Source organism: Aspergillus fumigatus, chromosome 1 (assembly GCF_000002655.1).
Source record: "Aspergillus fumigatus Af293 chromosome 1, whole genome shotgun sequence".
Taxonomy (NCBI): Eukaryota; Fungi; Ascomycota; class Eurotiomycetes; order Eurotiales; family Aspergillaceae; genus Aspergillus; species Aspergillus fumigatus.
The window spans coordinates 2695507-2721044 of NC_007194.1; the positions used below are offsets into that span (position 1 = coordinate 2695507).

Below are 25538 nucleotides of genomic sequence, written 5' to 3' on the forward strand. Positions count from 1 at the left end.
TGGGTACCATCTGCCACTCACAATGAGCTGCAAGCGAGAAGATCGACCAGGAAGGCCCTGTTTGCATATTCCCCGTCGCGATCTAGCGCATTCATCCGCGGTCTGGAACCAAATCTCGATACCATGAGGTATGTCACGAATCATGGATGTTCTTGGGTCAGGTACCTATGTATTCCGTACGGTAGCGGGTGTCTAGCGGGAGACGACCCACTGGTACTCCGTACTTTTATTCGAATCATAGCAGAAGTTCAGGGCTTAATCGACTCGTAGCCTCCTTGTTGAATAAGAATAACACTCGGTGTGAGAAAATATAGGATTCCGGGTCTGATCTGGACTCCAGTCGAACTAGAGTTTGAAAGCTCAGACCTGGAAGAAGCTCGGGGAGGTATTCCGTACCGTACCTTATTTTCGCCAATCAGAAGGCCGATGATGACAACGGTCTGATTGGTCCACGCTAGCTACTATGGTGATTTACCAGAAGAGCTGTTTTCACCACGATTGTTTCAATTTTTTTTTTATTGCTTGGTGAGAGTATAATGAATTCTACCTAACGAGTGTTTTACATACGCCCTTTACACAAGAGAAAGAACCACATTCAGCCCCATAACACAGGTTCGGCATCCTTTCAGGTATCAAATATCCAGCCTGGTCAGGAACGAAAGCGGTCCACTTCAGTATACTCCTAGTTCATTTCCATGACCCAGCTTCTCGCGATAGAAACAAAATACAGTTAGGTTATTGGCCGTTGACTTTGCGTTGGAAGAACTATCTAAAACCATCTATTGAAGAAACTAGGAAAATACAGATCCAGTCTGAGGAGCATCGAGGCACTGACCGGTTAAGTGGGTACCTAGGAGCTTTGATGGAGAATGACTCGATAGTCTGTCGAATAGAGCTAGAAAGAAAGTCAAGAAAACAAAAAAAAAAAATAAATAGAATAAAATAAAAATAAAAATATTCCTCTAGCCGGAAGAAGAAAATAAGAAAAAAAAGTACTAGTCGATACTCAAAAAGGAAAAAGAAAAATCATGTTTTACAGCACACTACAAGTCGCTTACATTATTGCCATCTACTGTTGTCATTTGTAACTCTTACCTACTCAATAACAGTGACCCTGAGAGGTTGTATTCAGAAAGCCTACAATGATGCGATTATTATTGCTGCCTGAAGATCGATTTTGACACGTCTCTCTCGCTTATTACTGTGCAGAACCATATCCCTTGATTGCATGTTATGGGACAGCTCGCTACTTCTTTCCGGGTATGCTGAACCTCCGGCTGTTGCATGCCGATGTTGATCTTGCGATATTGATGTGTAAAATGTAGATGTCCGATGCCGACTCAACGGAACAAAAGAAAATAGATCAGTATCCACGGAATTGCGGGTAATAGTCTAGATGTCAACAAAACGTGTTTGCAGTTGATCTTTATCATTTTTAGGTAATTTTGGGGAACTTTCCAAGAACTGAAGTGGCCCCGTATTGCCGGACAAATCCGATACCAATATGGTCCATCGGGATGCCTATTTCAAGTTTCCGTCTACTATCCACCTCTGGAAAATCACAGCTTTGATCTGGACATTATTATTTATCATATTGTTGTTGTTAAAAATAATAATATGATAACTCAGAGTATCCGAGACTAAAACCAAATACTATGCAAGGGAGACCAGGAAGCGATGCTCGCTTAGAAGCTTTTCCTCCTGAGCGTCAGTGTTTAAGTTGACTTGCATAAGCCAGAGGGAGAGCCATGGAGAGAGAGAGAGAGGTGGCATGCTAAAATCGGAGATCCGCTACCTAATTTTTGCTCATCCGCCAGTTCATGACATAAATACGGAGTATTCTTACCCGCTCCTGAAGATCTACTGGCTGAGGATCGCTCCTAAATATACAGCTGTTCGGAAGAGAACCAAGCTACACAATGATGCATTTTCCCATACGCCTTGAAGAGAATATCAATTTGTTCTGGTAACAGAAACTGTCATGCGATCTGCATACTAATGGCCATCATAGCCTCCCATGTACTCTGGGTACGATTACAAATCAGAGAATCTGCTGAATCAAATGTAAAGTGATCTAGTCAGTAGACATTGATTGATGGAACTGCAAGCAAACTATACCAAGTTAGGCCACTAAAGAAGTCTTACCCAAGTTATCTTAGCCTCCGTGGATCTGTTTGTTATGTCTTAGATTTGGCAGACGCTAACATACAAACAGCCTGTTCTAGTCCTCCATCTCTTCTAATTAATATTACTACAAATATGATACTATCATGATGCTATGATCAGCGGTGGGTCCCACTCCAAGCTATTCTACAATTAACTGTCACTGAAAAGAGTAGATATGACATGTCAAGTAACTGGCAGTACGGGGTAATGTCGTGTGACTGTAGTAGATAATATCATCTATTATGAATAGAAAAAACATCAATCACAACTAACCGACTCCGAACCATTATGACCTGGGATCTCAACATTCAACAACCGAAAAAACAAGGTAGTGTACCAGACTATCTTAGCTTCCGTGATGTGTACCTGACCCAGAAGCAAACTCCGGTTCGTTCCATGAATTTTAACTTTCTGGACGGGATCGCTGCTCAGTGCTGCCGGAACTACTCCATATCTTAAGGAGACAAAGCCTAAAGGTGTTGGCTGCCAATAAAGCAGGATCTGTGGGGTTGGATTAATCTTTCAAAATGGGTACTAATATTGAGTAGGTGAGCAAACATCCTGCCGATACGGAAACGCTCAAACCTCGGCTTGCGTCGGTGCCTCGCTTCCTCCTCCATACCTTACTTGGTACTTACGCCGTGGATCCATGAGGTACTTTGTACAGGTCAACGGGTTGCCTGTCGACTTGGACTAGGGCAGAAACCCTGTCACTTTTTAAAACATTTGTGTGGTCCCTCATCCCTATTCTACTATACAACTCTCTCAGTCCATTTTCTCTGTGCTGGCTTCTGGACCAACTGGTTGTCAATAATGGCGCGTTCGAACCCTGGCTTCAACAATTCCTGACCAGCAGCCACATTTCAAGCCCGACTGGCCCAAGTGCATTAGCGCCTGCAGGAATCAAGAGAAACTGGGATGCCAGCACGTTCCATTTGCCCGCCCCAACGCCCACCCCCGATCGTCCGTCTGTCACGATGTCGTTCATACCTGGTAGCCTCCGAGTCTACAGACTACAGTGTCTACTAGGTGAACTTGTACCTGGGACTTTAACCATGCGGTGAGGATGAGGCTACTGAGACATCTTCCCATGGTGGCGTGCCGCCAACACGCCACCTAACAGGAGTCGACGGAGACCTCGTACTTCTAGGTCTCCCTCGTCGTCAAACTCGATGGGGCAGTGGTACGGATCTGGGATAAATGTTCTTAGACAGACCTCACCTGACTATTGACAAACTCTGCCTAACACGTCAATGGCTCGACGACTCCTAGCCTCTCATGACTAAACCTCAAGAGTCAATGGGCTCTAGACCACTTCTGCGCGGCTGAGTGGAGACAACAAGATCTCAAAGAGTCAAATATGGGTCTTCAGGCAGAGTTTTGTGAGCGTGGTGTAAGACATACATGATTGGACTCCACACATGATCACCTCTTGTCGGAGTTAGACTGCTGGTGCAGAAAGACGAAAAGGAAACGTCAACGGGGAGTTTTGATTGAATGCGGCTCCCTTGGACACCGGTTGGAGTTTGTTTTGGGGTATTTGAATTCTTTTTAGCTATTCATATATCGAGGCTAGCGGTTACAGTGCAGTGTTCACTGTTGTACTACTTGTATACGGCTTTCAATTAAGGCTGTAGTAATCGGATGGTAGATTAAGTCACAGTAGATCCTAAACTGAGCACTGTAGAATACTCCTTCCCATTGGGATCTAAACTGGCAATCGATTCGCCATCAGTTCCACGCAAAGCGTCGAAGTGAGAGTGGAGAAGGCTCTGCTTTTAGCCATGTTAACCGCGTAGGTAAGAGGGTTATGTAAAGCAAACTAGGTACCCCCCGGGAGTGCAAAAAGCAAGCCTGACCTTATGCTTATGCGCTGTTTGCCAGGGTCAATGTAATGATGTTACACGCCACGTACCCTCGTGCCCAGTCGGAAATTTCGTCCACCCTGTCGTAGCGCTCTGTTGACGGGAGAAGTGGAAGAACTACTAAGCCAAGCCTGCAATTTTCAAGCTCAAGAACTACCGTACCTTACGGGTCTTCACATCCACTCAATCCGCCTCGTCTCTTGCTCCTAAAGAGGCAATATGCGAGCAGAGCCCTGCTAGTCTTTCCTGCAATCTGCACCATTGATCAGGAAACCGGGGGGAGACAACGAGAAAAATGACAAAAAGGGCGATACAACGGCAAGTGCCGCAGTCAATCAAGGAAAAAAAGAAATTATATACATTAGCTCGAGGCCTCGACACATTCGGAGCAAATCCCACCACGCCTCTGGCATAATGATTGAGGTTCCACACTAACTCTTCGTCTGCCACGCTGACTCCGTCGATCGTCGGTGGATAACTTGCTTATTCTTCTTCAATGTACTCTGTACGAAGTCAACGTAATTAGAAGCGAGCCCTTAAATGTGAGGTAGGCCGGTGGCAAGACTTTGGCCTCAGCTGGCCTAAGCAAGTAGAAGAACACCTCGCAAAGCAACAATTCATCAGATCTTTTTTTGGTCCGGCGCAAATCATACGAGACTCGCCTATAATAGCCTTGTGGATGCTGAAACATCACCATGAGACTTCTGTTGGCACAAGGGGACATCATTGCTGAACCTTGATCGTAAGCTCTGGATTAGGTCGAGGGATACCTTGGGGCCATTTGGATCAGTCGATTATCCAGCATCAGGTATAAGGCTATCTCCGTGCCATCAGTCCATGTGTCCATACTGAAGACCTCGAATGTAGATGGAACTTTCACCTAGATTGTAGTCATGACAGGATCATCACCACCTCTGTCATGCCAGCAGGTGGACAACACTCTGCATATTCCTGCACTGTCCTGTCGAGGCGGTTTTGACTTCTCTTTGCTTTTTGAGGAGCTCATCCTGGGGATCCTGCCGTTGGGGATCGTGCTGATCATCGCTCCGTTTCGACTTTATCATTTGTTCTGGAGACAAGCAAAAGTTGTAGCCTCATGGCTCTTATGGGCTAAGATTGTACGTTTCTCTAACCTTCCTCTTGTACCTAGAGGGCAGTCCCTTTGTGAATTTCCAGACGTTTGCTTACCATTGCCTTTTTGGTTGTTGATGCTGTAGACTGCGTGGCTTGCCTTAGGCATTGTTCAACTGGTCCTCGCAGTCTATTGGGCGCGTCCAGCTGCGACCAGAACCCAGGCTTCAATTGCAGCAAACGCCATTATAACTGTTGGCTTTTTTATTCTATGTCTTCTGTCTTGTGCTGAACATCTACGGTCAACCACACCATCCTTCCTTCTAAACATCTACCTTCTTTTCACTTTGCTCTTTGACATAGCAAAGACAAGAACACTATGGCTGCGCAGCAGTGGCCAAACAGACGAAACAATTGCCATCCTAACCTCGGTCACAGTTGGAATCAAGTTTCTTCTTCTCATCCTTGAGGCTGTGGAAAAGAGGCACATTCTCAGAAAGGGGCAGTCGGGGTATCCTCCCGAAGCTACAGCAGGTATCTTCAATCGCTCGTTCTTCTTATGGCTGAATCCGTTGTTTCGATCGGGATTCTCCAAGATCCTCGACGTCGAAGATCTTTTCGACCTCGATAAGCATCTAAGCTCCAGACGACTGTACAGCACCTTGGAGACTCTCTGGGACAAAGGTACCATCCCAAATCTGACTCTCTGCTCATATAGGCCGAACTGACAAGAGTTAGTCCCCAAAAAAAATCCAAATACGTTGCTGTTCATCTCCTTAAAAGCATTCAAATGGCCTCTTCTCTCAGCTGTGCCTCCAAGAGCATGCCTGGCCGCATTAAATTTCTGTCAGCCATTGCTGCTACACCGATCCCTAGCCTTCGCCACGGAACCGGTGAACAATCACACAAACAGCATCGGATATGGTTTGATAGGTGCCTACATACTCGTTTACATTGGAATGGGGGTGAGTACACGGTTCATTCCAATTCGTAATGATGATCCTCTAACGTTGAACTCCCTACACTAGGTTACGATGGGCCAGTACCAGCATATGACATATCGCACCATTACCATGGTCAGAGGAGGTGTCGTCTCGATGATCTATAACAAAGCAAGCAGGCTTGGCATCAAAGATGCCGATCCCGCTGCATCCCTCACCTTGATGAGTGCGGATATTGAAAGGATCGTTCAGGGCTGGCAAACAATCCATGATATCTGGGGTAATGCTGCTGAAATAGCCCTGGCAATTTACCTGCTTGAGAGGGAGCTGGGTGTCGCTTGTGTGGTTCCTGTAGGAGTTGCTCTAGGTAAGATTGGCTCTTCTCTCCAGGCTTTGCAATCAGCCAACTGACCGTGACCAGTGGCTCTTATCGGATGCCTTATCACACTGTCTTTTGTGGTGGCTAGGCAGGCAGTGTGGCTTGAAGCTATTGAAAGGCGTATTTCGTCCACCGCTTCAATGCTTAGCTCAATGAAGGGAATCAAGATGCTGGGTCTCAAGTCTGCCATTATGAAAAGCCTGCACGGGCTGCGGCTGGAGGAACTAGAGATTTCGAAGAAATTTCGGAGACTCTTAGTCTGGAATATGGCTCTCGGTATGTTGATCTCGTTGGCATAGCGTGATTTGCTGATCTCTAACAATCCCATATAGGTTGGACCACTCGCATCTTCGCTCCTATCTTCGCACTCGGAGCTTTCTATGGCATAATGCATAGCAGAGGGAAGGACTCTGCGTTTGATATGTCTACAGCTTATACATCCTTGTCACTCTTTGCACTACTAGCAGATCCACTGCTTTCTCTTGTCATGGCTCTAATGACGTTCGTTGGCTCTATTGGTTCTTTCAGCCGTATTCAAGAATTCCTCGAGAAAGACGACCACGTTGATTGCCGGCTTAAGCCGTTACACGCTTCCTATGAGAGCTTTGAGCCAAAAGCTATGGTTCTTGTGGATGATTCTGACGCCACTGAAACTGCTTCGGATCGGTCGATCCATCGTGGGAAATCTGTGTATCACGATGCGCTGACAGTAAAGAATGCAACGTTCGCCTGGAATGTCGAGAAAGAGCCTGTACTAAAGGGTTTAACAATCTCAATAGCGCGGGGAAGCTTCACTATGATTGTTGGGCCCTCCGGCTGCGGCAAGTCAACATTGCTGAAGGCTATTCTCGGCGAGGTGCCATGTGTGAATGGGGAGATAAGGCTCTCGTCCGACAGCATTGCATTTTGCGACCAGATTCCGTGGCATATGAACGCAACCATTCGGGAGAGTATCGTTGCCATGTCAAGCTTTGACAAAGAGTGGTATGCAAGTGTTGTACACGCTTGCGGTCTTGTCCAAGACTTTGAACAGTTACCACGAGGGGACGAAACAGTGATTGGCAGCAAGGGAATTGCTCTGAGTGGAGGCCAAAGCCAGCGAATTGTAGGTTCAGTGCCCTACGATACGGAGTCTCGCTAATGTGATGAATGAACATAGGCCCTTGCAAGAGCTGTGTACGCTAGAAAAGATATTGTCATCCTCGACGATGCGTTCAGCGGCTTGGATGCAGCAACAGAGGACTACGTCTTCCACAGTCTCGTTGGCATCCATGGCTTGCTACGCAAAATTAACTCAACAATCATAGTTGCTTCATCGTCAGGTGTGTTACCTAGTATTAGCAATGACTTTGGTGTCCATACTGATCAGATATAAACCATTATAGCCAAAAGACTACCTTATGCCGATCAGATTGTGGTGCTGGACAAAATGGGCTATGCTTCAGAGCAAGGAAGTCTCAAGGCACTCAATGCTGCTGGAGGTTATGTCTCAAGCTTCGGGTTGGGCTCGCCTGAATGGAAGTCCGAAATCGACAAGCCTTCTGTAACCGACCTTGCTCAACCCAAAATTTTGCGACCCAACAGGACAGAGGCAATTAAAGAAGACCCGCGAAGGCAGAGCGGCGATTTGTCGATCTACTTGTACTACATTCGATCAATTGGCTGGCTGCCAACGGTGATCTTCCTAGTGGCTATCTCCGGATTTGTATTTTGCATATCTTTTCCAAGTACGGTGTCTGTAACCCCTCTTCAGCGTCTCGTGCTAACCGACATGACAGGTATCTGGGTGAAATGGTGGGCAATCTCAAACGAGGAAGACCCAAATGGCCGTACTGGATATTATCTCGGAATTTACGCAATGCTCGGTGCTGTTGGCATGCTTTCTCTGATCATCGGCTGCTGGTAAGACAGCCCTAACTTCTAGACACGACGTGCAAGGGCTGACATGCGTTGTAGGGAGATGGTGATAAACATGGTACCCAAATCTGGTGAAAGCTTTCATAGAAAGTTGCTAGCAACAGTTCTAAAGTACGTCATGGGTCTTCGTTTTCACAGATGTCTCTAACTGTTGGTAGCGCTCCCATGTCGTTCTTTGCGGCAACGGATAGCGGCTCTATACTCAATCGGTTTAGCCAGGACTTGCAGCTCATTGACATGGAGCTCCCAGTTGCAGCCATCAACACGTTTGCCAGTAAGTGTAGGACACTGTTGTAGGTTTGGCAGGCCGCTCACCATACATACTCTAGCTTTGATTCTCTGTCTCGCCCAGATGATCCTCATGGGTATTGCTTCCAGATATGCCGCTATCTCATTTCCATTGGTGATTCTTGCCGTATACTCAATCCAGAAGGTATACCTTCGAACTTCACGGCAGCTGCGATTCTTAGACCTTGAAGCCAAGGCACCTTTATACTCTCATTTCAGCGACTGCCTCAACGGCCTGGTGACTTTGAGAGCTTTCGGTTGGCAGCCAGCGCTGGAGGACAAGAATTTTCAGCTGCTTGACTATTCGCAAAGACCATTCTATCTCTTGTACGCTATACAGCGTTGGCTGACCCTGACGCTGGACATGGTCGTGGCGGCAATTGCTGTCATACTGATTGTTCTCGTGGTAACATTGAGGGGGACGATCAGCGCAGGTGACGTTGGCGTGGCATTGTTGAACGTGATATTGTTCAGCCAAAGCATCAAACTGCTTGTGACCTTCTGGACAAACCTTGAGACCCATATTGGCTCCATCGTGCGAATCCGCTCTTTCACAGAGACCGTCAGCTCAGAGAACCTGCCAACTGAGAAGGACGACGTGCCTCCCAACTGGCCTTGGGGAGGGGACATCGAATTCAAATCAGTATCTGCAGAGTACAGGTATGCAGATTGCCTTCGAGCTATAAATACCCACTAACGCCATATAAAGACCTTCAGAGCCAGTCCTGGGCGATGTGTCTTTGACAATCAAATCAGGAGAGAAAGTCGGAATATGCGGGAGGACAGGCAGGTAAGTCCAGTCTGATCCTCAGTCAGACCAAGCCAATGTCTAATTACACCACTGCAGCGGCAAAACCTCACTGATCATGAGTCTCTTCCGAATGGTCGAGCTCAGCTCGGGAAGTATTCATATCGATGGCGTCGACATCACCAAGATTCCCCGTCAAGAGATCCGCTCACGCATCAACGGCGTTTCTCAAAGCCCGCTCCTGATCAAAGGCAGCATCAGACGCAACATGGACCCCAATGGTTCCTACGCCGAGAAAGCCATAATCGAAGCCATAAAGTCTGTAGGGCTCTATACCAAGATCCAAGAGAAAGGCGGACTAGACACCGACATCAGCGAGGTCTTCCTCTCGCAAGGCCAACAACAGCTCTTTTGTCTCGCGCGAGCTATCCTCCGGCCGGGGAAGGTCCTCGTCCTAGACGAAGCTACAAGCAAGTACGTCACGACCTCATCTCCTCCACCTTGCTCATGGGATATCATATTGACCATATCCACAACAGCGTCGACGCAAAGACAGACGAAATCATGCAAAGAGTTATCAGAGAGAAATTCTGCACGCACACCATTCTCGCCGTCGCCCACAAACTCGAGACAATCCTCGACTACGACAAGGTCGTTGTCCTTGACGCGGGCCGCGTCGTGGAATCCGGGGATCCATGTACCCTTCTCTCGACGGAGGGCTCCTACTTCAGCAGACTATATGCGAGCTCGATGGCGTTGGCGGAGGAGCAGTAATGGGTTGCTGGCGTTGCTGGGCCAGAGTGTATGATGCAGGATTATATCTAGGGTTTCTCGATACTGAGTACAAAGTACGGTTGGGAGTAGGATAGCCTATGTGCTTTAATAAATATGAATTATACATATAATCATTATGGCTTTTTGGGGCAAGAGTAGGACTCCAAACCCGCATACTTGCCAGCAGCGACAAATAGTCTCAGCCACATCAGTCTCGTCAAGCGAGTCATGTAGAGTCAAGGCCACTACGGAGCAGTTCACGATCAGACGCAAGTCATCAAGAACAGAGGTGCAAACTGCAAGTATTTATTCCCACTCCTGAGCATGACATGACTATGACTATGGCTACCCAGTACAGTACTGCTGCTTAAACATTCAATAACAGAAACGAGGAGGTAGATGAGAAGAGGTAGAGAAAAACATTATCCATCCTATTTGGCACCCATATGTTGCAATTGCGATCAATCCAGGCTAGAATCAGAACCAGTAAATAACAAGTCATGGAGCCCCATGCCTTTTATCTGCGATACAGAAAGTCGAATTTCAAGTTCCAGGTGCAACGCCTGAGTCTAAACTCTGAGGAACAAATATTGTTCATGTTCACGCATCTAAGCAAGGAGCATTGTATCATCATTATCTGCTTCCGGCGCGTCAAGAAGCCCGAATTCCCAATCTCCTCTTTCGATTCTGCTGACTCGGTCCAGCTCAGACTGGTATTCGCGACGGAGGTGGTCGAGAGTCACTATGACCCGCCGTTGGCGGTGGTTGTTGATACCCGCACCGGAGACCGAGGACTTGCTATCTCTGGGAGTATGAGGTTTGATAGCGCTTGTGCTGGAGCTGATACTGCGTCTAGATCCTGTGGGTGTAAGAGAGCTGGTATCTGCATCGTCCATGAAGACATTGCCGTCATCGTCCGCTGGAACGCCGTGGTGGCGGGCCACAGGCGTCGAATCTTCCTTCTCAACGAGGATGTAGGCTTCGCTCTTGTCAACGCAGCCAAGTAGGTTGATCAGAGACAGAAGCTCGTTGCGGATTTCCTTGCTCTCCGGGTCGTCCTCCTCGACCGTCTGCCGCGTATCGTCAGCATCTCTGCCTTTGGCTAGAACCAGATGATGCGACGGGCTGTCTCTAGCATGTCTTAGACGTTGGACGTTTCGATACGCGATTTCGGCAGCTCCGCGATAATCATTACGGGCAACACGGTATGCTTGCAGGATGCGCTGATAATCTGGTGTGGTGTCGGCCCACTTTGTTCCGGCTTCCAATAGAGAATTGAAGGAGGTCTGCTTCCGAGCAAGGGAGACAAGTGTGTCATCCACATGAGTGGCGATATTTGGGAGGAGCGATGTGGGAAAGTGTAGAATCTGCTGAAGTCCAGACAGGCCAGGTCCGGAGGCATTCAATATGGCGGTGATAAGAGAGGAGAGGGCGGATCGCTGCAGTGCATGATCCTCGTATCGAGACATTGCTGAATAGGCCAGGTCAAATTGGCAGGTCTTCAAGGACGCATAGAAAAGACGCGAGAGCAGGTCGGTGCGCATGTTAATACGCTCAGGGTCCTTTTCATCCCTATTTTCACTTGCGAGCGCTTGTAGTGCAAGGCTGGCAAAGTCTGCAACGTGGGAAAAGGATCGTGCCTGTTCGAATATCGACAAGATATGTTGGAAGTATTTGGGGGGTCCGTTGTGGAAACAGTCTACCGAGACGATGTCCAGTAGCGTTGATGACATCTCATGCAAGTTGCCGAGAGGTTTACCGCATGCTGTAATATGTTAGACGATTGGGATTGAAGTACACAGCCAAGTATAACTTACAGAGGAGGTATGCAGCCTTACGGAAGTACAAAGCCGCAGTGTCGAATTCGGACATCGCCACATATAAACGACCCTTCACATAAGTTGACCATGATGTGGCTGCTTGGAAGCGCAAGAAATCCCAGGCAAGGTCAAAGTTGTTCTTCGCAATGAGATCGCACTGAATGTAAACCAGTGCGTTCGGGTAGGCCACCTCCCCTTGGCGAGTCACCCAGGAAAGGACATCTCGAATACCGAGTGTCAGTATGTAGCTCTGGGGCAAGCCAATAGCTTGGCGAGGTTTAATATCAGTGGCGAAGAGATCCTCCAAAATAGTCACGACTCGCTCGCCATTGCCCTTGGGTGTGGAGTCTTTCAGGGAAAACGTCGAGTTGGACGTATCACTAATGACACTCGGAGACTTGTCGGCACACTTTCGGACGTTCGAGCTGAGCCAGGACATCATCTCGTATTCCCTCAAAAGAGAGATGAGCGTAGCAAAGAGATCGCCGGCATCAAAAGTCGACCCGTCCTCCTGTTGGACCTCTCCGTCCACGAAGACCACGAGGAGTAACAGGTCGATGAGAAGCTGCCGTGTGTTCTCAATGGTCTCCTGGGCGCCGTTGACAGTTACTTTCACCCCGAAACGAGTGGGAAGAAGTTCTGAATCTTTGCCAGGGAAGCCGAGAGGTATCGTGTCAATGATGGTGTAGAAGACATCATTCGACAAGTTGTAAATATTCAAACGCTCATTCATTGCAGCAAGCAGGCCGTCATAAGTTTTATTGGAAACCTGCTCGGTGAAGTCGCACCGCTCACGGAACGCATCCATCCGGTCTGGGATGGACGATGAAGGCTCCGCATAGACTTCTGCCTCAAGGGCGCAGTGGCACGCTGCTTCGAGTTCAGGGGGGAAACGTTTCCTAAAACCGGAAGCAACCTTCAACAGGAACGATGCCTGCTCGTAAAGATCGCCAATCTCCGAGCCCAGGTTCCTGTGGCTCCACCGGTCGGCTATCTTGGGCCCCTCCGTTCGAAGCTCGGAGCCTGAGTTATGCAGGAGCAACTCGGTAGGGCTACATTCGCGAATGACTGCACAGCTATCCGAGAAAAGCATCCAGGGAACTTCGTTGTAGACATCATACGCAAGGCGAATCGCTGCGAATCTTCGCTTGTTGATGTCTTCCGCGATCTGCCAGAATTGGCGCCATTTGGAGTCTGTGTCTGTCCGGTACCTTGTAAAATCCATGTCATCCTCCGCATACTTACGAAGGGAAACTGTGGCAGCGACCGTCGAACAGAGTCGTTCCTGAAGAGGCGCGCTTTTCTTTGGTGCCGTAGGGAAGGACAGGGGCCGAAGTGCTTCCTGATAAACAGACAAAGCAGTCTCAAGTACCTCAGGCGAGTATCGGTTCGGCTGTAGGAGGAAGCTCAACCACTTCTCTGTCGGGTCCAGCGCATCCGCCGATGTAACAGCGGGTGATGATGCATGTGTCCGCGTGTCCATGGCCGTGGACACCCAATTCGTCGCCCAGTCTGTAACCAGCGTCTCGAAGCTGAAATGCAGTGTATACAGTTGGTACACGCTGTTATTTCTCCACAGCACCCACAGCTCCATGCGCTTCCCTTCCTCCATGGGCTTGACCTGGAAATCAGCGATACTCCAGAACATGCTGCCTGTAGGGTCTGGGTCCAACGGCGTCAGTGCAGCGTCAGGAAAGAGGTCCTCGACGACCAGCTGCGACGTCAGGCCTCCTTTGACAGCCCAGAATTTGAAGCGCCCATCCTCAAAGGGCGAGTAGGTGACTATGTAGTAGCGATAACCGCCATCCAGAGCTCTCTCCACATTAAACACACGAATGAATGATGATTCGGCGGGGTTTAATGAGTATGCTGCGGATTCCTGCTGTTGTACTGGTCGGTTTAAGAGATCCTTAGTGGCGGCTAGTCTATTCGTAGCGAGGTTCCATATCTTCAGAGTATGGTTCAAGCAAACCGCGAATGCATAAGTTTGGTCGGAGGTAGTGGCAATCGCATTGGCCGCGTTTACATCAAGGTTGCGTCCCTGGTACTTGATCGTGGGTTGCGCATGCCATCGGACGAGACCGCGAATCGACGCCCCCCAGGTTCTCTCGTCAAATGTCAAAGGAGTCCAATGCGAGCCTTCAAAGCATAGAGAGGTTAGTATAACACTTTCGCACTAGGGAGAAGGCATCGGAAGGAACAGTACCATCGTCACCAGCCCTCCTAGTCAGGCGCAGCAGCGCGCCGCTATCTAGAGAAATAAACAACTCGAGTGGACTGCTAGCATGTAACCGATGGGGATGCGAGAAAGCCAGAGGTGCCGGTGTGCATGATTTACACCACTCAGATACATTCTCATCAATTGCCGCTAGTCGGCGAAAGAACTCCGGGCGCAGAGTCAACGTGTGCAGCTGCTTGGAAGCCGTGATCACAAACACACTCAACACGTCATGATCCTCCAAGTCAGCGATGTCAACCCCGGATGGAAGGATCTCTTCCTGGAAGTCGAAGCGTAATGTGATGTCGTATTCATGATGTTCAATCCCTCCCTTCGTCAAATCCACGCACTGGATCTCCAGGACCTTGTTGTCATTAACCACCCGCCAGAGAAAGGTTCGGGGATACACTTTGTGTTTCCGGAAGTAAATTGACCCCTGTGTAGCTAGGTATCGGCGAGAAAACTCCTCCTCGTCTTTCGCTGCTGGTTCTTCAAGACTCGCGAAGGATGTGGCTATCGAGAATCGGGCGCGGTTCCGCGAGCTCTCTTGGTTTGGAATCTGGATGTTGGCGACGGTGTTCGGCGAATATGGCCGAAGGTCGACTCTTGTATCCTTATAGATTTTCGCCATGGCGAATTGACATTAGATCACCTTCCACGGATAGGTCAATTGTGATCTTAAACCTCCATGGCCGATATCGAGGCAGATGGAATGGTGTGTTGCGATTTGGCGGAGTTGCAAGGCGGAAGCTGAAGCTCTTTTTGCTACTCCAAAAAGAAACAGGGTCTTGGCGCGGATTAAAACAACGCGGTGACAGTGTTGGGTACAGACGACAACAAATGAACAGAACGATCATTTTGACTCAAATTGCATAGTTAGGTGCACCTGAACCTTTTCCTTCAGGCTAAGAGCATCAAAGAAGTCTACATATTTCTTACATGGACAGTCTTTCAGCGGCACTAGTGTCAAACATCTGAACATGCTCGCATCAATCAATTAAGACTCTCTGTGATATGCATTGCCCGCTCGAAAACAAGGATAAGAATATATGTACTTGAGTAAAAGGTGAATAATTGTCATGGCATCCTGAACATCGTTGAAAGAACCCGATCATGCACCTAATCATTCTCCAGATCCTTGGGGCTTGGATCTCCTATTCCATCCTCGTTGATGGCAAAGAGACAGTCACTTTCAGGTAGACATGGACTGTCATAGATCTTGCAAACTCTGGTCTCGCCCCTACCCTTCTTCAAGCTCAATCTGGTTGTACTGGCATGCGCAATGATGTTACCACCAATGGGCTTCTTCGGGTCGGGATTGAACATCGCACTTGGACCACCGTCAACCTGAGCGACTACTTGGTTGGTAATAACGACAGCAATTCCAAATTCATCCGCCAGTCGCTGCAGGGTCCGCATGAACTTGGCGAGATGCGTCTGTCGGGACGACAGCTCACCACGACCGTTAAAATCCGTCCGGTACAAGGAGGTTGCGGAGTCAACAACAAGAAGTGAGAAACGGGTCTCACACATCATTTGAGATGCCTGATTGAGTAGTTGGAGCTGATGATCTGAATTGTAGGCTCGAGCATAGGCGACGTTGTCCAGAACCTCTTCCCCTACCAGTCCATAACGCTGGGCCACCGCTAATAGACGAACCGGACGGAAAGTTCCCTCGGTGTCAATATAGAGACACTTGCCCTCACCTCCACCCATATCAAACGGCAGTTGACAAGTAACGGCAAGCGTATGACAGATTTGACTCTTCCCTGTCCTGAACTCTCCGAAGATCTCGGTGATCGACCCTGTTTCGATGCCTCCTCCCAATAGTGTATCTAGTTGCTTGGACCCTGTCGTAATTGAGATAAGCTCGCTTCGTCTGGCGTGCATCTCTGTGGCGGTTGTGAAGCCCATTGGCACGAGTTTGGCGGCTATAAAGTAAAAGTCAGACAGACGCGATGTTCAGGGGACTGGGTTGGCCCACCCACCCTCGACTAAGATTTTGGTCGCCTTCTGCTCTGAAATTCCCTTAATCTGTTCCAGCAGTCGCTTCGGCCTGTATCATTTAGAGTGTGAGTAGTTTTCTGTAGATTACGCTGGGCTGAAGTATGCATAGGAAGGCCTACGTATATGCGATTGACTCGACTGTGTGATAGCCCGCATCAACGAAGAGCTTGATGTCTCTACTGGTCAACCCTGCAACTCCCTATACAAACTGTATCAGCAAATTCTCCTTGTCTGTGTAAAGACACATGGCATCGCAACATTCATCCCACTCCTGGGTTACTCACCTCCAGAGCTGACAGTGGAGTGGGTGCACCTGGGCCTGGCAATCCGCTCTCATCATACTCATTTTGAGTTTCCAAGTCTGCCGTCATGATGTTGGCTGAGAAAGTAGATCAAGTCGTGTAGGCGCAATCAGTACTTGCACAACCCGGCAAGGAAGTGGTCTTGTCGCGAAGGGACGCGTTTTTCAGTCAATCCGTAGGTTTCAGCGTTAATCCACGGATTAATCAGCTCGGAAATTAGAGACTCGAAGGCGCTACCACAGATGATTCGGCAATATAGCTTGACAGGATAAGTTGCAGCTCATTAATGTGGCAAATCGCCTGTTCATAACTCAACTAAACAATCAACGAGATCGCGCACGCGTCCTGACCCTCACGAGATCACGTGCCATGTCAGCCTAGATGGCTGCCTGAGATTGGTAGCGCCAACGATCAAATCCAACAACAGCGATAACAGTGGTTGCAAAATACCAAATTTCAATCCATTATCGGACGGCTTCCTCTGTGGGGTGCTACTGGCAAGGCCTAGATCTTATCGCTACTACCTCTGTGAAATGTCATTCGAGATATGGGATCATTAGAGGAGCGAAAAGCATAATCCTGACTCAAGGGGATATTCAAGCTTGTACTATATAAGATACAATCTCTGCCCTCGACTTTTGAAGAGCTTGGTCATATCAGCCTGGTATGTATGAGTGAGCGGAGGCATCATATACGAATGCGAGTTAGGTTCATCCGAAAGAGCCGAGGACAGGTCGCTTTGAGTAGATCTCTGGATAATCGAGAAGCTACATCACGCAACTGCTTCGGAATGTGCGTAGTTGTTCTTCATGACGCAGAAAAAGGACTATCATGATTGTGAGTAGCGGGAAGCAATTTCTACTTGTGTCGCTGCACGCCATCTCGCGGTAGAGGCTTCAGCTGGAATTCCTCTTTCGGACGTGTTTGGATATTCTCCTCGATCAACCTGCTGATCCTGCGCCTGAAATCTTCCGACGATTGCCCTCGACGGTGCCCTAATGCTAGAGATGATATATTAGCATTTTGAAATGCACGACAGCCATATCAATTTCGTAAATGCACTTACCGTCAACGACCGACTTCCGCTTGGTCTTCTCAGGAGACTTTGTCAGCCATGAGCTATGTGGCCCGAAGAAACCTCGCGATGATCGTCTATCTGATCCGGCTGAGTTTTGGGACTCCTGAGGCGTAATAATATTTGAATGGGTAAGCTGATTTCCAGGAAGTCTGTCGGAATCACGGCTGTTGGACTTGCTGCTATCCGCGATCTCTTTTCCGGACGGCGCCACAAATTGTCGAAAGTCATCACCAACTGCCTTGAGAGCAGGCTGTTCCTTGTGCCAGCGGGGTTGTACATCGCTTGCCATGTCAGCATCTGAGGATTGATGTGTTTGCTTTACGACCGGAGTCGTCGGCCTGCTTGCATTTGGGGTTGCGAGCTGCGCCGGGCTTGATGTGTTACTGGTAGAGATCCAAATACCATCTACCTGGACACCCTTCTCCAGCGCCCGAGCGCCAAAAGGTATGTCGCTGCCTCCAGTCGACACCGGATGGAGCTCGGTGCCTCGCTCTATTCTCTGATACGCTTCCGCGGCGGCATGTTTTCTGGTCATTCGTCGGTTATACGCAAGGATGCAGAAAGCGTAGACAAGGACTATTGCCTGTGAGTGTATCAGTGCCGTTTTCGTGAACGGTGGGAAAGTCGATCCTACCAGAAGAGCGGCAAGAACCTGTTCCATTTTCCATTGAGTTCGATCACTTTGTATCATTGATCTCATCGAACTTACCATGCTCAGTTTCTGCCAGAGAGCCCAATCTACCCAGAACCGCATTGTGTATGCTTTGCTGGCCTCTCGCCAGTGAGACCTCTGTGTGTCGAGCGTACAGACAGGACGGGACGGGTGCAATGAGGCAACGATGATCGGTATTCAATTCGATATTTGGCGGCGCAGGTTTATGGGGTTATGAGGACGCATGGATACGGCAAGGGACTATGAGAGGGGTCTCAGCCAGCTGGGATGGTGTAGGGTAGGAGAGACATAGCCCTGCATTGGTAGCTACGAGGGATGGAAGGAGCGCCGTTTGCCAGAGAGCTCTGTTTGCTGCAGTGGCTTCTGAGGTAACACATTATGTCTGAGTCTACATATGATCAAATCCATGGATTTCGTGGACGCAAGAGATGACACCGTAAGATGAAGGCAGCGCCGCAACATACCATAACTGCGGATCTTCTCAACGCTCATAAGTATCAGCAACCATTCTTTATATGATGACTGTCGGGTTACTAGGTAACTAATCTCATTCAGTCACATAAAGTACGTGGTTAAGGATGTTATAAGAAAATAGATAAGTTGTTGTTGGAAAGCGGCGGAGATGGGGGAAAACAAAAGGAAAGAGAGAACAAAAAGAAGATTGCGGTTGTCCAGCCAAACAGCCAACTTCCCTGTAACGGGTAGGTGTCCTCCGGCGACGCCATCCCAGGGTGGAAGTGTCTCTGCAGAATTGCTTCCCTCAAGATTCACTTCCATTGCTTAGCGCCTTGTAGCATCGTGGATTACTCGCACGAGTACAACGACGACCCCAGGATTCGTACCGGGCACCTTTCCCGCTGGCAAATGCCGCAGCAAGGTTACTGACTTAGCGGCAGGCCTTCCACTAGGTTATCCATGACAGATTAAGTAAGTTTCGCTCAAATGAAAAATATATCCAATCTCCATGATTATCGACTTAACAGTTCCACCCTCGATAATAATCGGTTGGTTCACCTAGTAAACTATCAATCCCTTCTCAACCTGTGCGTTTTTTCCGTCCTCTCATGTAATTGAAATGTCTGTGTTTTGTACCTTGGCAATCTGCGTCGCCTCGCGAGCTACCGTCCATCACGTTCCTGAGCGAGATCTCTCCTAGTGCAGTACTCCGTACAAATGCATAATATATATCAGTCATACACGTCTACATAGCAAATGCCTCACTGATCATGGTACCGAGTGCGCCGATTGCCATGGCTATTGCCTCGAGTATAGTGATTGATACTGAAGTATTTGTCCTGTTTAATTCTGGGCACTTTGGAAGTGGGGTGGGCATGGATGACCAGCTCAGTACAATGCGACCTCGGAAGCAGTTGAATGAACTTTTGCAACCTATCGTGCATCTCAGGAGGTGGCCATCGCAAATATGCCCATAGTCACAATCCGTGCTGAGCTCACACTTAGGTCTGTCTGCCACCTGGGCCGATGACCGTCCTCACCAAGGCCCGTGAGGCGTTGTACCTTGGATTTAAGATCGACTGCATGGACAACACCTGCCACCAGGATAGCAAGAGAAATGAATGTCACGGTGGACGTTATTTTGCAGAGTCTCTTCAAGATCACCAGATCAGTACCACAATAGACGAGTGGCACTCGACTGAACCAAAGGAATGAAGTCTGACTCACATCATAAGTATCTCATATATTCCCTTGATTCAGTCAGGTGCCACTAGTCTAGATCGCCCCGAAGTCCAATCTCAAGCACTCTGACCTTATGTAGAGAGTTGGCATTAAGTGACTGCCAATATTCCAAACCACCACGTGGACACCGGCTTTTCCTGGCAGTTAATCCAAGGTCTGGGGAAGCTTGTCTGTAGGTTCCCATTTTTCCTTTCCGCAGGCCTTCTGGGTACACCTTGTCCATACAATGCATATCCATACTTTACGCCAGCCGGCCCCTCTACTGCCAAATACCTTCAGTTATGCGCCATGCAGATACATGTGAAAACGCATTCAGACGCCTCAGAAAGCTACATGAATGCGGGCCTACAATCGAGACCCGATGCGTATGGGAGTACCCATATACTCCTGCCTCTGGACATTAACAGCCCGAGACCTGATCACGCTTGAACCGAGATCTCGAATAAGATACTTCCCCTCTCTGGAGAAAGGGGCACTTATGGTGCATGGCATGTGGGATACCACTATTTCTCGGTTCAAATTACTGTAAAGTTCCAGGCGATGAGGCGATAAAATCTACCTGTCGATAAGTCGAGTGCATGGTGAATACTATTAGAAGAGTATAAGACAACCCTTGGGAAGTAACCTTATCAATACGCTGACCAGAAACGACGCAAGCGTCTTGTAAGGACTGAAGTCGTTGAAAGGCAACTAGTAGCATCATGATAGTATCAGACTGATGTATCACGTGTGGTGCAAAGAGTCAAAGGTAGGTACTCGTGGAACATTTATGCATAAACCATACAGGTGTAATTTCCCTCCATTAGGTGTCCTGGACCTGCCGAGACAACACGCAACCAAGGTACCTGAGTATCTATTGCCACCTATGATATTAGGTGGTCCTATCGATTCTGGGGCGTGCGTTCTTGGTGCAGGCACGAGGCGGGCATAACCCGGGTACTGTCTACTCCGGAGTACTTCCAGGGATGTATCCGTGTCCGGTACTCTTTCCCTGCCCCACTTCCGTTCCCTCCACCGCAGTCCATACACAATCAGTGCTGGTTCCTGCGAAAAATGAGACATTAGCCTTTTAGAGCGGGAACCAATCACTCCGATTGCAAGCACAACCGTAAAGACGTGGGGCGTCTAAAATTATACATCATGAGGAGGGGTTAAAAATCTTCCCCCTCGTCTCAATGAAAAACAGAAAATAATGGATTTGGAGGGTTGCCGATGTCTTGACGTATAAGGCTGGGCTAGCAGCAAATCCCATCCGATTTAACTGCAACTAGCGAGGGAACGCAATGACTCGAGCCTTACTTCTGGTTTAATGTGTTGCCGCTAAGATCGTCATCCAAGAAAGACGGCCGTAAATTGTACCAACGGGACCGCACTGCCGCCGATCATGTGAGATTGGGGGGGTTTGCACGGTTCCTGTTCTTTAATCAATCAGATTCCCTTGCAGTTGCACACTTACACTCCTAATATATCCGGGGCTCCTTTTAAGAGCCCTATATCTGGCTACTTTCTGCAATTTTGAATTAGATCTCACTCTAGAATGGCTCCGTTTCGTAACTTCCTGAGCAGGAGGTCGGTGGCCCCCAATGGTGGTGAGGTTGAGAACTTGCACGAAGACAACCGGGTGTCGACAGAGAGCCATCATTCCAATCCATTGAGTATCAGGAAAAGCCACGAAAAGGAACCACCAGAATATAAATTGAGCGGTATGCTTTCAACTCGCAACAATCCCTAGCGCCCTATGAGAGTCGACGTTTCTGATTCTTTAACCTACAGTTGTCGACGATAACGGTGCTTATCTGCCGGTATTTGCATCCCAAGTGACTTGAAGTCCCAGGATTCAGAACTAAGGATTGTCAATCACAGCCTTCGCCCCCAGAGAAACAGAGTTTCTGGAAGAAATATCCCGGTTCGAACCGATCCTCAAACCATCGAAATCTTGTGGACGATAATGAACCCTTCTCCATATCCCGCGAATCATTCGATTCGTACCGGCGGTCATTTGTGAGTTGGCAGGTCTCTTCATCTACCCCGAGCGTATGTCGGCTGACTCCGGGTGCTCTAGGATATATCCGCTCGCTCACCAGTGAGCTACACTGACACGATGCCTTCTCGAACTTCACTAGACTCGCGAGTCTCCCGTATAACGTCGCCGTCTACCTCGCACACAAACGGATTCTCGAAGCCCGAGGCTATGGAAGAAGAGAAGTTCGAGGACGTGGGACTTGACGACGAAGAGGTCAAGCCCAAAAAGAAAGGCATCTTCTCTAGGTTTAGCGACTTCTCTGGCGAGTCGCAGACATCTGGAAGCACAAAACCTGCATCGCAAACCCTTGGATTTCACATCCCAGGCAGGAAAAAGGGATCCACCACTCTGGAGTCCGAGTTGGGTACGATCAGGCCACCTGTCGGTGCAGGAGCCGAGACCGCCTGAGGTGTGTCACGCAACTCATTTATGGATGATTAATTTGGGAATTGAGATGATTTTAGGCGTCAGGGGAATGGCATCCTTGGTGTTTGACTGCTTTGTGAAAGTCAGGATTTGGAAACCGGGCGCATTTTGTTCTCTGTGGATCTATTTCACATGTGCTGTATGCGATATAGCCTTCTGTCTTATTCGACAGATCCTCTGGCATGTCCTCATGTGAATGCCTCGGAATTTAATCTGTACATGGCATGTACGACACATCCGTATACTTTCTCTTCTGTCGTAAAATGTAATTTCAAATGTCTCTATCAAGGCCGATCCTTATCGGCGGGAAACAAACAATGCAAACACAACCCGACCGCCCGCAAGCCTCAAAAAAAAGTGAGCCGACTTTTCTCCGGCAGAAACAGCTTCCCAAGAAAATTTATCTAGCCAGCGGTACGGGGTACAGCAAAGCAATTCTCTCAGCACCTCCAATTCATTGATCTATAGTCGCCAACAGCGCCTACAAAGTCGACAATATGGTCGGCGTAAAACGTCCCGTCGATGCGGGCGATGAGCGCAATGGGAAGCGGACCAAGACCAAGACTGTGTCCGCGACAACGAAAAAGTCCAAAGCTGCGCCAGTGAAGAAGTCTGCCCCGCAGAAGAGCTCGAAGAAGGATGTCAAGTCTGGAAAGAAAGATAAGAAGTCTAAGAGGAAGGTAGAGGAAGAGGAGGACTTTGACGACGACGACGAGGACGACTTTGATATTGACGATATTGCGGACTCGGAGGATGATGAGGATGAGGATGTCGAGATGGGTAGTAGTGCGAGTGACGATGATGAAGATGGAGACATTCAGCAGGAGAAGAAGCAGAACACCAAGGATTCTGTTGCCTCGACGAAAGCAGAGCCCCTGAAGAGTATGGTGACCCCTTGGAACTTTATCTTCGTCCTGAATCACCTGGCTAATAATACTCTCTTTCTAGATACCAATTCCTCTCGCGAAGCACATGCAAAGCAGAAGACCCTTCTACAAGAGCGCAAAGCCGCGAAGCCTAACGCTGACATCATCGCTCGTTCAAAGCAGCTGTGGGAACGGTTGCGCCGCAAGTCTCACGTCCCGCTTGAGGAGCGGAAGAAGCTCATTGCCGAGCTTTTTGAGATTATCAACGGGAGAGTCAGGGACTTCGTATTCAAGCACGATGCTGTCCGGGTCATTCAGACGGCTCTCAAGTACGCCAACATCGACCAGCGGAAACAGATCGCGCACGAGCTCAAGGGTCACTACAATGAGCTGGCGCAGAGCCGCTACGCCAAGTTCCTAGTCGGCAAACTGCTTGTTCATGGAGATACCGAGGTGCGCGACCTGATAATACCAGAGTTCTATGGCCACGTGAAGCGGCTCATTCGCCACCCTGAAGGATCCTGGATTTTGGACGATATCTACCGGACGGTTGCGACCAAGCAACAAAAGGCAACGCTTCTTCGGGAGTGGTATGGTCCTGAGTTTTCGATATTTAAGGATGAACAGGCATCTGCCGACCTGTCGGAGATTTTGGAGAAGAACCCCGAGAAAAGATTGCCTATTATGCACTTCCTACACGAGATGATCAACCAGCTGGTGCAGAAGCGGACGACTGGGTTTACAATGCTGCACGATGCTATGCTGCAGTACTTTCTCAACACAAAACCAGGCAGTTCAGAGGCCAACGAGTTCATTGAGCTGCTCAAGGGAGATGAAGAAGGAGATCTTCTGAAGAACCTGGCTTTCACTAAGTCCGGCTCGCGAGTAATGTGTCTGAGCTTGGCCTACTCCAATGCCAAGGATCGGAAGCTGCTCACGCGTGCTTACCGCGATACCATCAAGATGATGGCCGCGGACCTCCACGGTCACATGGTTCTCCTGGCCGCATACGAAGTCATTGATGACACCAAATTGACATCGAAGTTGATTTTCCCCGAGCTCCTCAACCAAGGCATGGAAGAGGAGGCGCGCAATGAGGAGCTTCTGTATCAGGTCAACGACCTGACGGCGCGGATACCGATTCTCTTTCCCTTTGCCGGAGACCGCGTCAAGTGGCTTGTACCCGAGGTCGACCAGGAAGTGTTGAAGGAGATTCGGGAGATCCGAAAGGAGACGTCGAAGAAGGAGCCGGCTGTTCGTCGCCGGGAGCTGGTCAAGGCGGCATCTCCCACTCTGCTAAGTTTCATAGCCGCTCGCGCGGAGTCTCTCCTGGAGACTAGCTTCGGATGCCAATTCATTGCCGAGGTGCTGTTCGACGCTGACGGTGACAAGATGCCCGCCCTATCGGCCGTTGCCAGCGCCGCCAAAGTCAAATCAGACATGAAGGACTCGCCTTTCTTCGGACGACTGCTCAAGTCCTTGGTCCAAGGGGGTCGGTTCAACCCGGCGGAGAAGGTAGTGGAGAAGGTGCAGCCGCCTCTGAACTTCCATGCTCTGCTGTACGAGCAGATCAAGGATGAGATCATGACGTGGGCCACCGGACCCAATACGTTCGTTGTGGTTGCGCTAACGGAGTCGGACGAGTTTGCTAAAAAGGACGAGCTCTTGAAGACGCTCAAGAAGGGCAAGAAGGCGCTGGAGCAGGCGGCTGCGGAGAGTGGCAAGGATGAGAAGAAGAAGAAGGCTGGACCGACCAGCAGCGGCGCCAAACTGCTACTGGAGAAGATTCGATGAGTTGTTGTACATTCGGCAGGCGGAAGGTCAAAAGCATTTTCTAATTCTGGTTGAATCGTACATGGGTCTGGCCAATCTGTTTGGATCTTTTTTCTCTATCGCCATAGTCCATATATCAAGGGTTTTTGTACAGGGTCTATCATGACTACTAGGGCCAATCAAAAGTATGATATTCAACTACAGAGTCTTACCATGGAGGCGTGCTCCTCTTTTTCTCTTGATAATGTGGTCAGCCGAGTGGCGCCTAGCGAATTTGACGATTGACAGTTGTTACGTCCAAACTCGATGCAAGTAAGCTTGGATTGTCCCCTAGCAATTAGTCAGACAATCAATTTAGTTAACTAGTTAACCACTTTCATAACAAAGTTTCCGTGGATGCTTCATGCTTATTGCTGCAAGAACTCGAGACTCAGACTCAGACTCGGACTCAGAAGATACGAGGGAGTTAGAGCGGAACCAGCGCGAGTTCATCCATGGGTTCTGG

At 48.9% G+C, this 25538-nt stretch overlaps 6 protein-coding genes and 1 non-coding gene across 7 annotated transcripts; 3 read left to right on the plus strand and 4 right to left on the minus strand.

Annotated features, from left to right (window-relative positions):
- Positions 1–2407: 2407 nt before the first annotated feature.
- abcB (uncharacterized protein) lies at positions 2408–10296 on the plus strand. Its single transcript, XM_077803898.1, has 18 exons — positions 2408–2494; positions 2545–2644; positions 2715–4839; positions 4899–5149; positions 5249–5786; positions 5841–6067; positions 6131–6410; positions 6465–6698; positions 6755–7527; positions 7582–7744; positions 7808–8149; positions 8201–8324; positions 8379–8450; positions 8498–8613; positions 8669–9287; positions 9337–9417; positions 9475–9849; positions 9915–10296. The coding sequence occupies exons 4-18, from the start codon at positions 4925–4927 to the stop codon at positions 10147–10149; spliced, it is 4404 nt and encodes a 1467-aa protein (XP_077660068.1). The 5' UTR covers positions 2408–2494; positions 2545–2644; positions 2715–4839; positions 4899–4924; the 3' UTR covers positions 10150–10296.
- A 137-nt stretch (positions 10297–10433) lies between these two features.
- On the minus strand, positions 10434–14921 carry AFUA_1G10400 (nucleoporin Nup120/160). The gene is made up of 3 exons (XM_747313.2): positions 14176–14921; positions 11967–14108; positions 10434–11914 (listed from the first exon to the last, which is right to left on the minus strand). The coding sequence occupies exons 1-3, from the start codon at positions 14816–14818 to the stop codon at positions 10758–10760; spliced, it is 3942 nt and encodes a 1313-aa protein (XP_752406.1). The 5' UTR covers positions 14819–14921; the 3' UTR covers positions 10434–10757.
- A 205-nt stretch (positions 14922–15126) lies between these two features.
- Positions 15127–16822, minus strand: AFUA_1G10410 (recombinase RAD51). Its single transcript, XM_747314.2, has 4 exons — positions 16479–16822; positions 16314–16393; positions 16176–16243; positions 15127–16118 (listed from the first exon to the last, which is right to left on the minus strand). The coding sequence occupies exons 1-4, from the start codon at positions 16563–16565 to the stop codon at positions 15307–15309; spliced, it is 1047 nt and encodes a 348-aa protein (XP_752407.1). The 5' UTR covers positions 16566–16822; the 3' UTR covers positions 15127–15306.
- Positions 16823–16964: 142 nt separating this feature from the next.
- AFUA_1G10420 (uncharacterized protein) lies at positions 16965–19165 on the minus strand. Its single transcript, XM_077803899.1, has 4 exons — positions 18284–19165; positions 18209–18226; positions 17563–18157; positions 16965–17497 (listed from the first exon to the last, which is right to left on the minus strand). Exons 1-4 carry the CDS (start codon positions 18326–18328, stop codon positions 17355–17357), a joined length of 801 nt encoding a protein of 266 aa, XP_077660069.1. The 5' UTR covers positions 18329–19165; the 3' UTR covers positions 16965–17354.
- Positions 18908–19172, minus strand: AFUA_1G10425. Its single transcript, XR_013344473.1, has one exon. It is a non-coding gene; the product is annotated as an uncharacterized ncRNA (non-coding RNA).
- A 1551-nt stretch (positions 19173–20723) lies between these two features.
- On the plus strand, positions 20724–22636 carry AFUA_1G10430 (uncharacterized protein). The gene is made up of 4 exons (XM_747316.3): positions 20724–21648; positions 21719–21747; positions 21809–21946; positions 22008–22636. Exons 1-4 carry the CDS (start codon positions 21483–21485, stop codon positions 22374–22376), a joined length of 702 nt encoding a protein of 233 aa, XP_752409.2. The 5' UTR covers positions 20724–21482; the 3' UTR covers positions 22377–22636.
- Positions 22637–22678: 42 nt separating this feature from the next.
- Positions 22679–25372, plus strand: AFUA_1G10440 (uncharacterized protein). Its single transcript, XM_747317.3, has 2 exons — positions 22679–23276; positions 23343–25372. The coding sequence occupies exons 1-2, from the start codon at positions 22892–22894 to the stop codon at positions 25052–25054; spliced, it is 2097 nt and encodes a 698-aa protein (XP_752410.2). The 5' UTR covers positions 22679–22891; the 3' UTR covers positions 25055–25372.
- Positions 25373–25538: the final 166 nt, after the last annotated feature.

Excerpts from the sequence above, each read along its gene's own strand:
- AFUA_1G10400 (XM_747313.2), bottom strand. The coding sequence starts at position 14,818 with ATGGCGAAAATCTATAAGGATACAAGAGTCGACCTTCGGCCATATTCG. Across the intron at positions 14,109-14,175 it reads TAGGAGGGCTGGTGACGATG|GCTCGCATTGGACTCCTTTG; the intron begins GTACTGTTCCTT and ends TATGCTTTGAAG. Across the intron at positions 11,915-11,966 it reads TAAGGCTGCATACCTCCTCT|CATGCGGTAAACCTCTCGGC; the intron begins GTAAGTTATACT and ends AACATATTACAG.
- AFUA_1G10420 (XM_077803899.1), bottom strand. The coding sequence starts at position 18,328 with ATGCGGTTCTGGGTAGATTGGGCTCTCTGGCAGAAACTGAGCATG. Across the intron at positions 17,498-17,562 it reads GCGGAAGTCGGTCGTTGACG|CATTAGGGCACCGTCGAGGG; the intron begins GTAAGTGCATTT and ends TATCATCTCTAG.
- AFUA_1G10410 (XM_747314.2), bottom strand. The coding sequence starts at position 16,565 with ATGACGGCAGACTTGGAAACTCAAAATGAGTATGATGAGAGCGGATTG. Across the intron at positions 16,244-16,313 it reads GTCGAGTCAATCGCATATAC|GCCGAAGCGACTGCTGGAAC; the intron begins GTAGGCCTTCCT and ends TAAATGATACAG. Across the intron at positions 16,119-16,175 it reads GACCAAAATCTTAGTCGAGG|CCGCCAAACTCGTGCCAATG; the intron begins GTGGGTGGGCCA and ends TTTACTTTATAG.
- AFUA_1G10440 (XM_747317.3), top strand. The coding sequence starts at position 22,892 with ATGGTCGGCGTAAAACGTCCCGTCGATGCGGGCGATGAGCGCAATGGG. Across the intron at positions 23,277-23,342 it reads GAAAGCAGAGCCCCTGAAGA|ATACCAATTCCTCTCGCGAA; the intron begins GTATGGTGACCC and ends CTCTCTTTCTAG.
- AFUA_1G10430 (XM_747316.3), top strand. The coding sequence starts at position 21,483 with ATGGCTCCGTTTCGTAACTTCCTGAGCAGGAGGTCGGTGGCCCCCAAT. Across the intron at positions 21,748-21,808 it reads ATAACGGTGCTTATCTGCCG|CCTTCGCCCCCAGAGAAACA; the intron begins GTATTTGCATCC and ends TGTCAATCACAG. Across the intron at positions 21,947-22,007 it reads ATTCGTACCGGCGGTCATTT|GATATATCCGCTCGCTCACC; the intron begins GTGAGTTGGCAG and ends CGGGTGCTCTAG.
- abcB (XM_077803898.1), top strand. The coding sequence starts at position 4,925 with ATGACAGGATCATCACCACCTCTGTCATGCCAGCAGGTGGACAACACT. Across the intron at positions 8,150-8,200 it reads ATTTTGCATATCTTTTCCAA|GTATCTGGGTGAAATGGTGG; the intron begins GTACGGTGTCTG and ends CCGACATGACAG. Across the intron at positions 8,614-8,668 it reads AGCCATCAACACGTTTGCCA|CTTTGATTCTCTGTCTCGCC; the intron begins GTAAGTGTAGGA and ends TACATACTCTAG.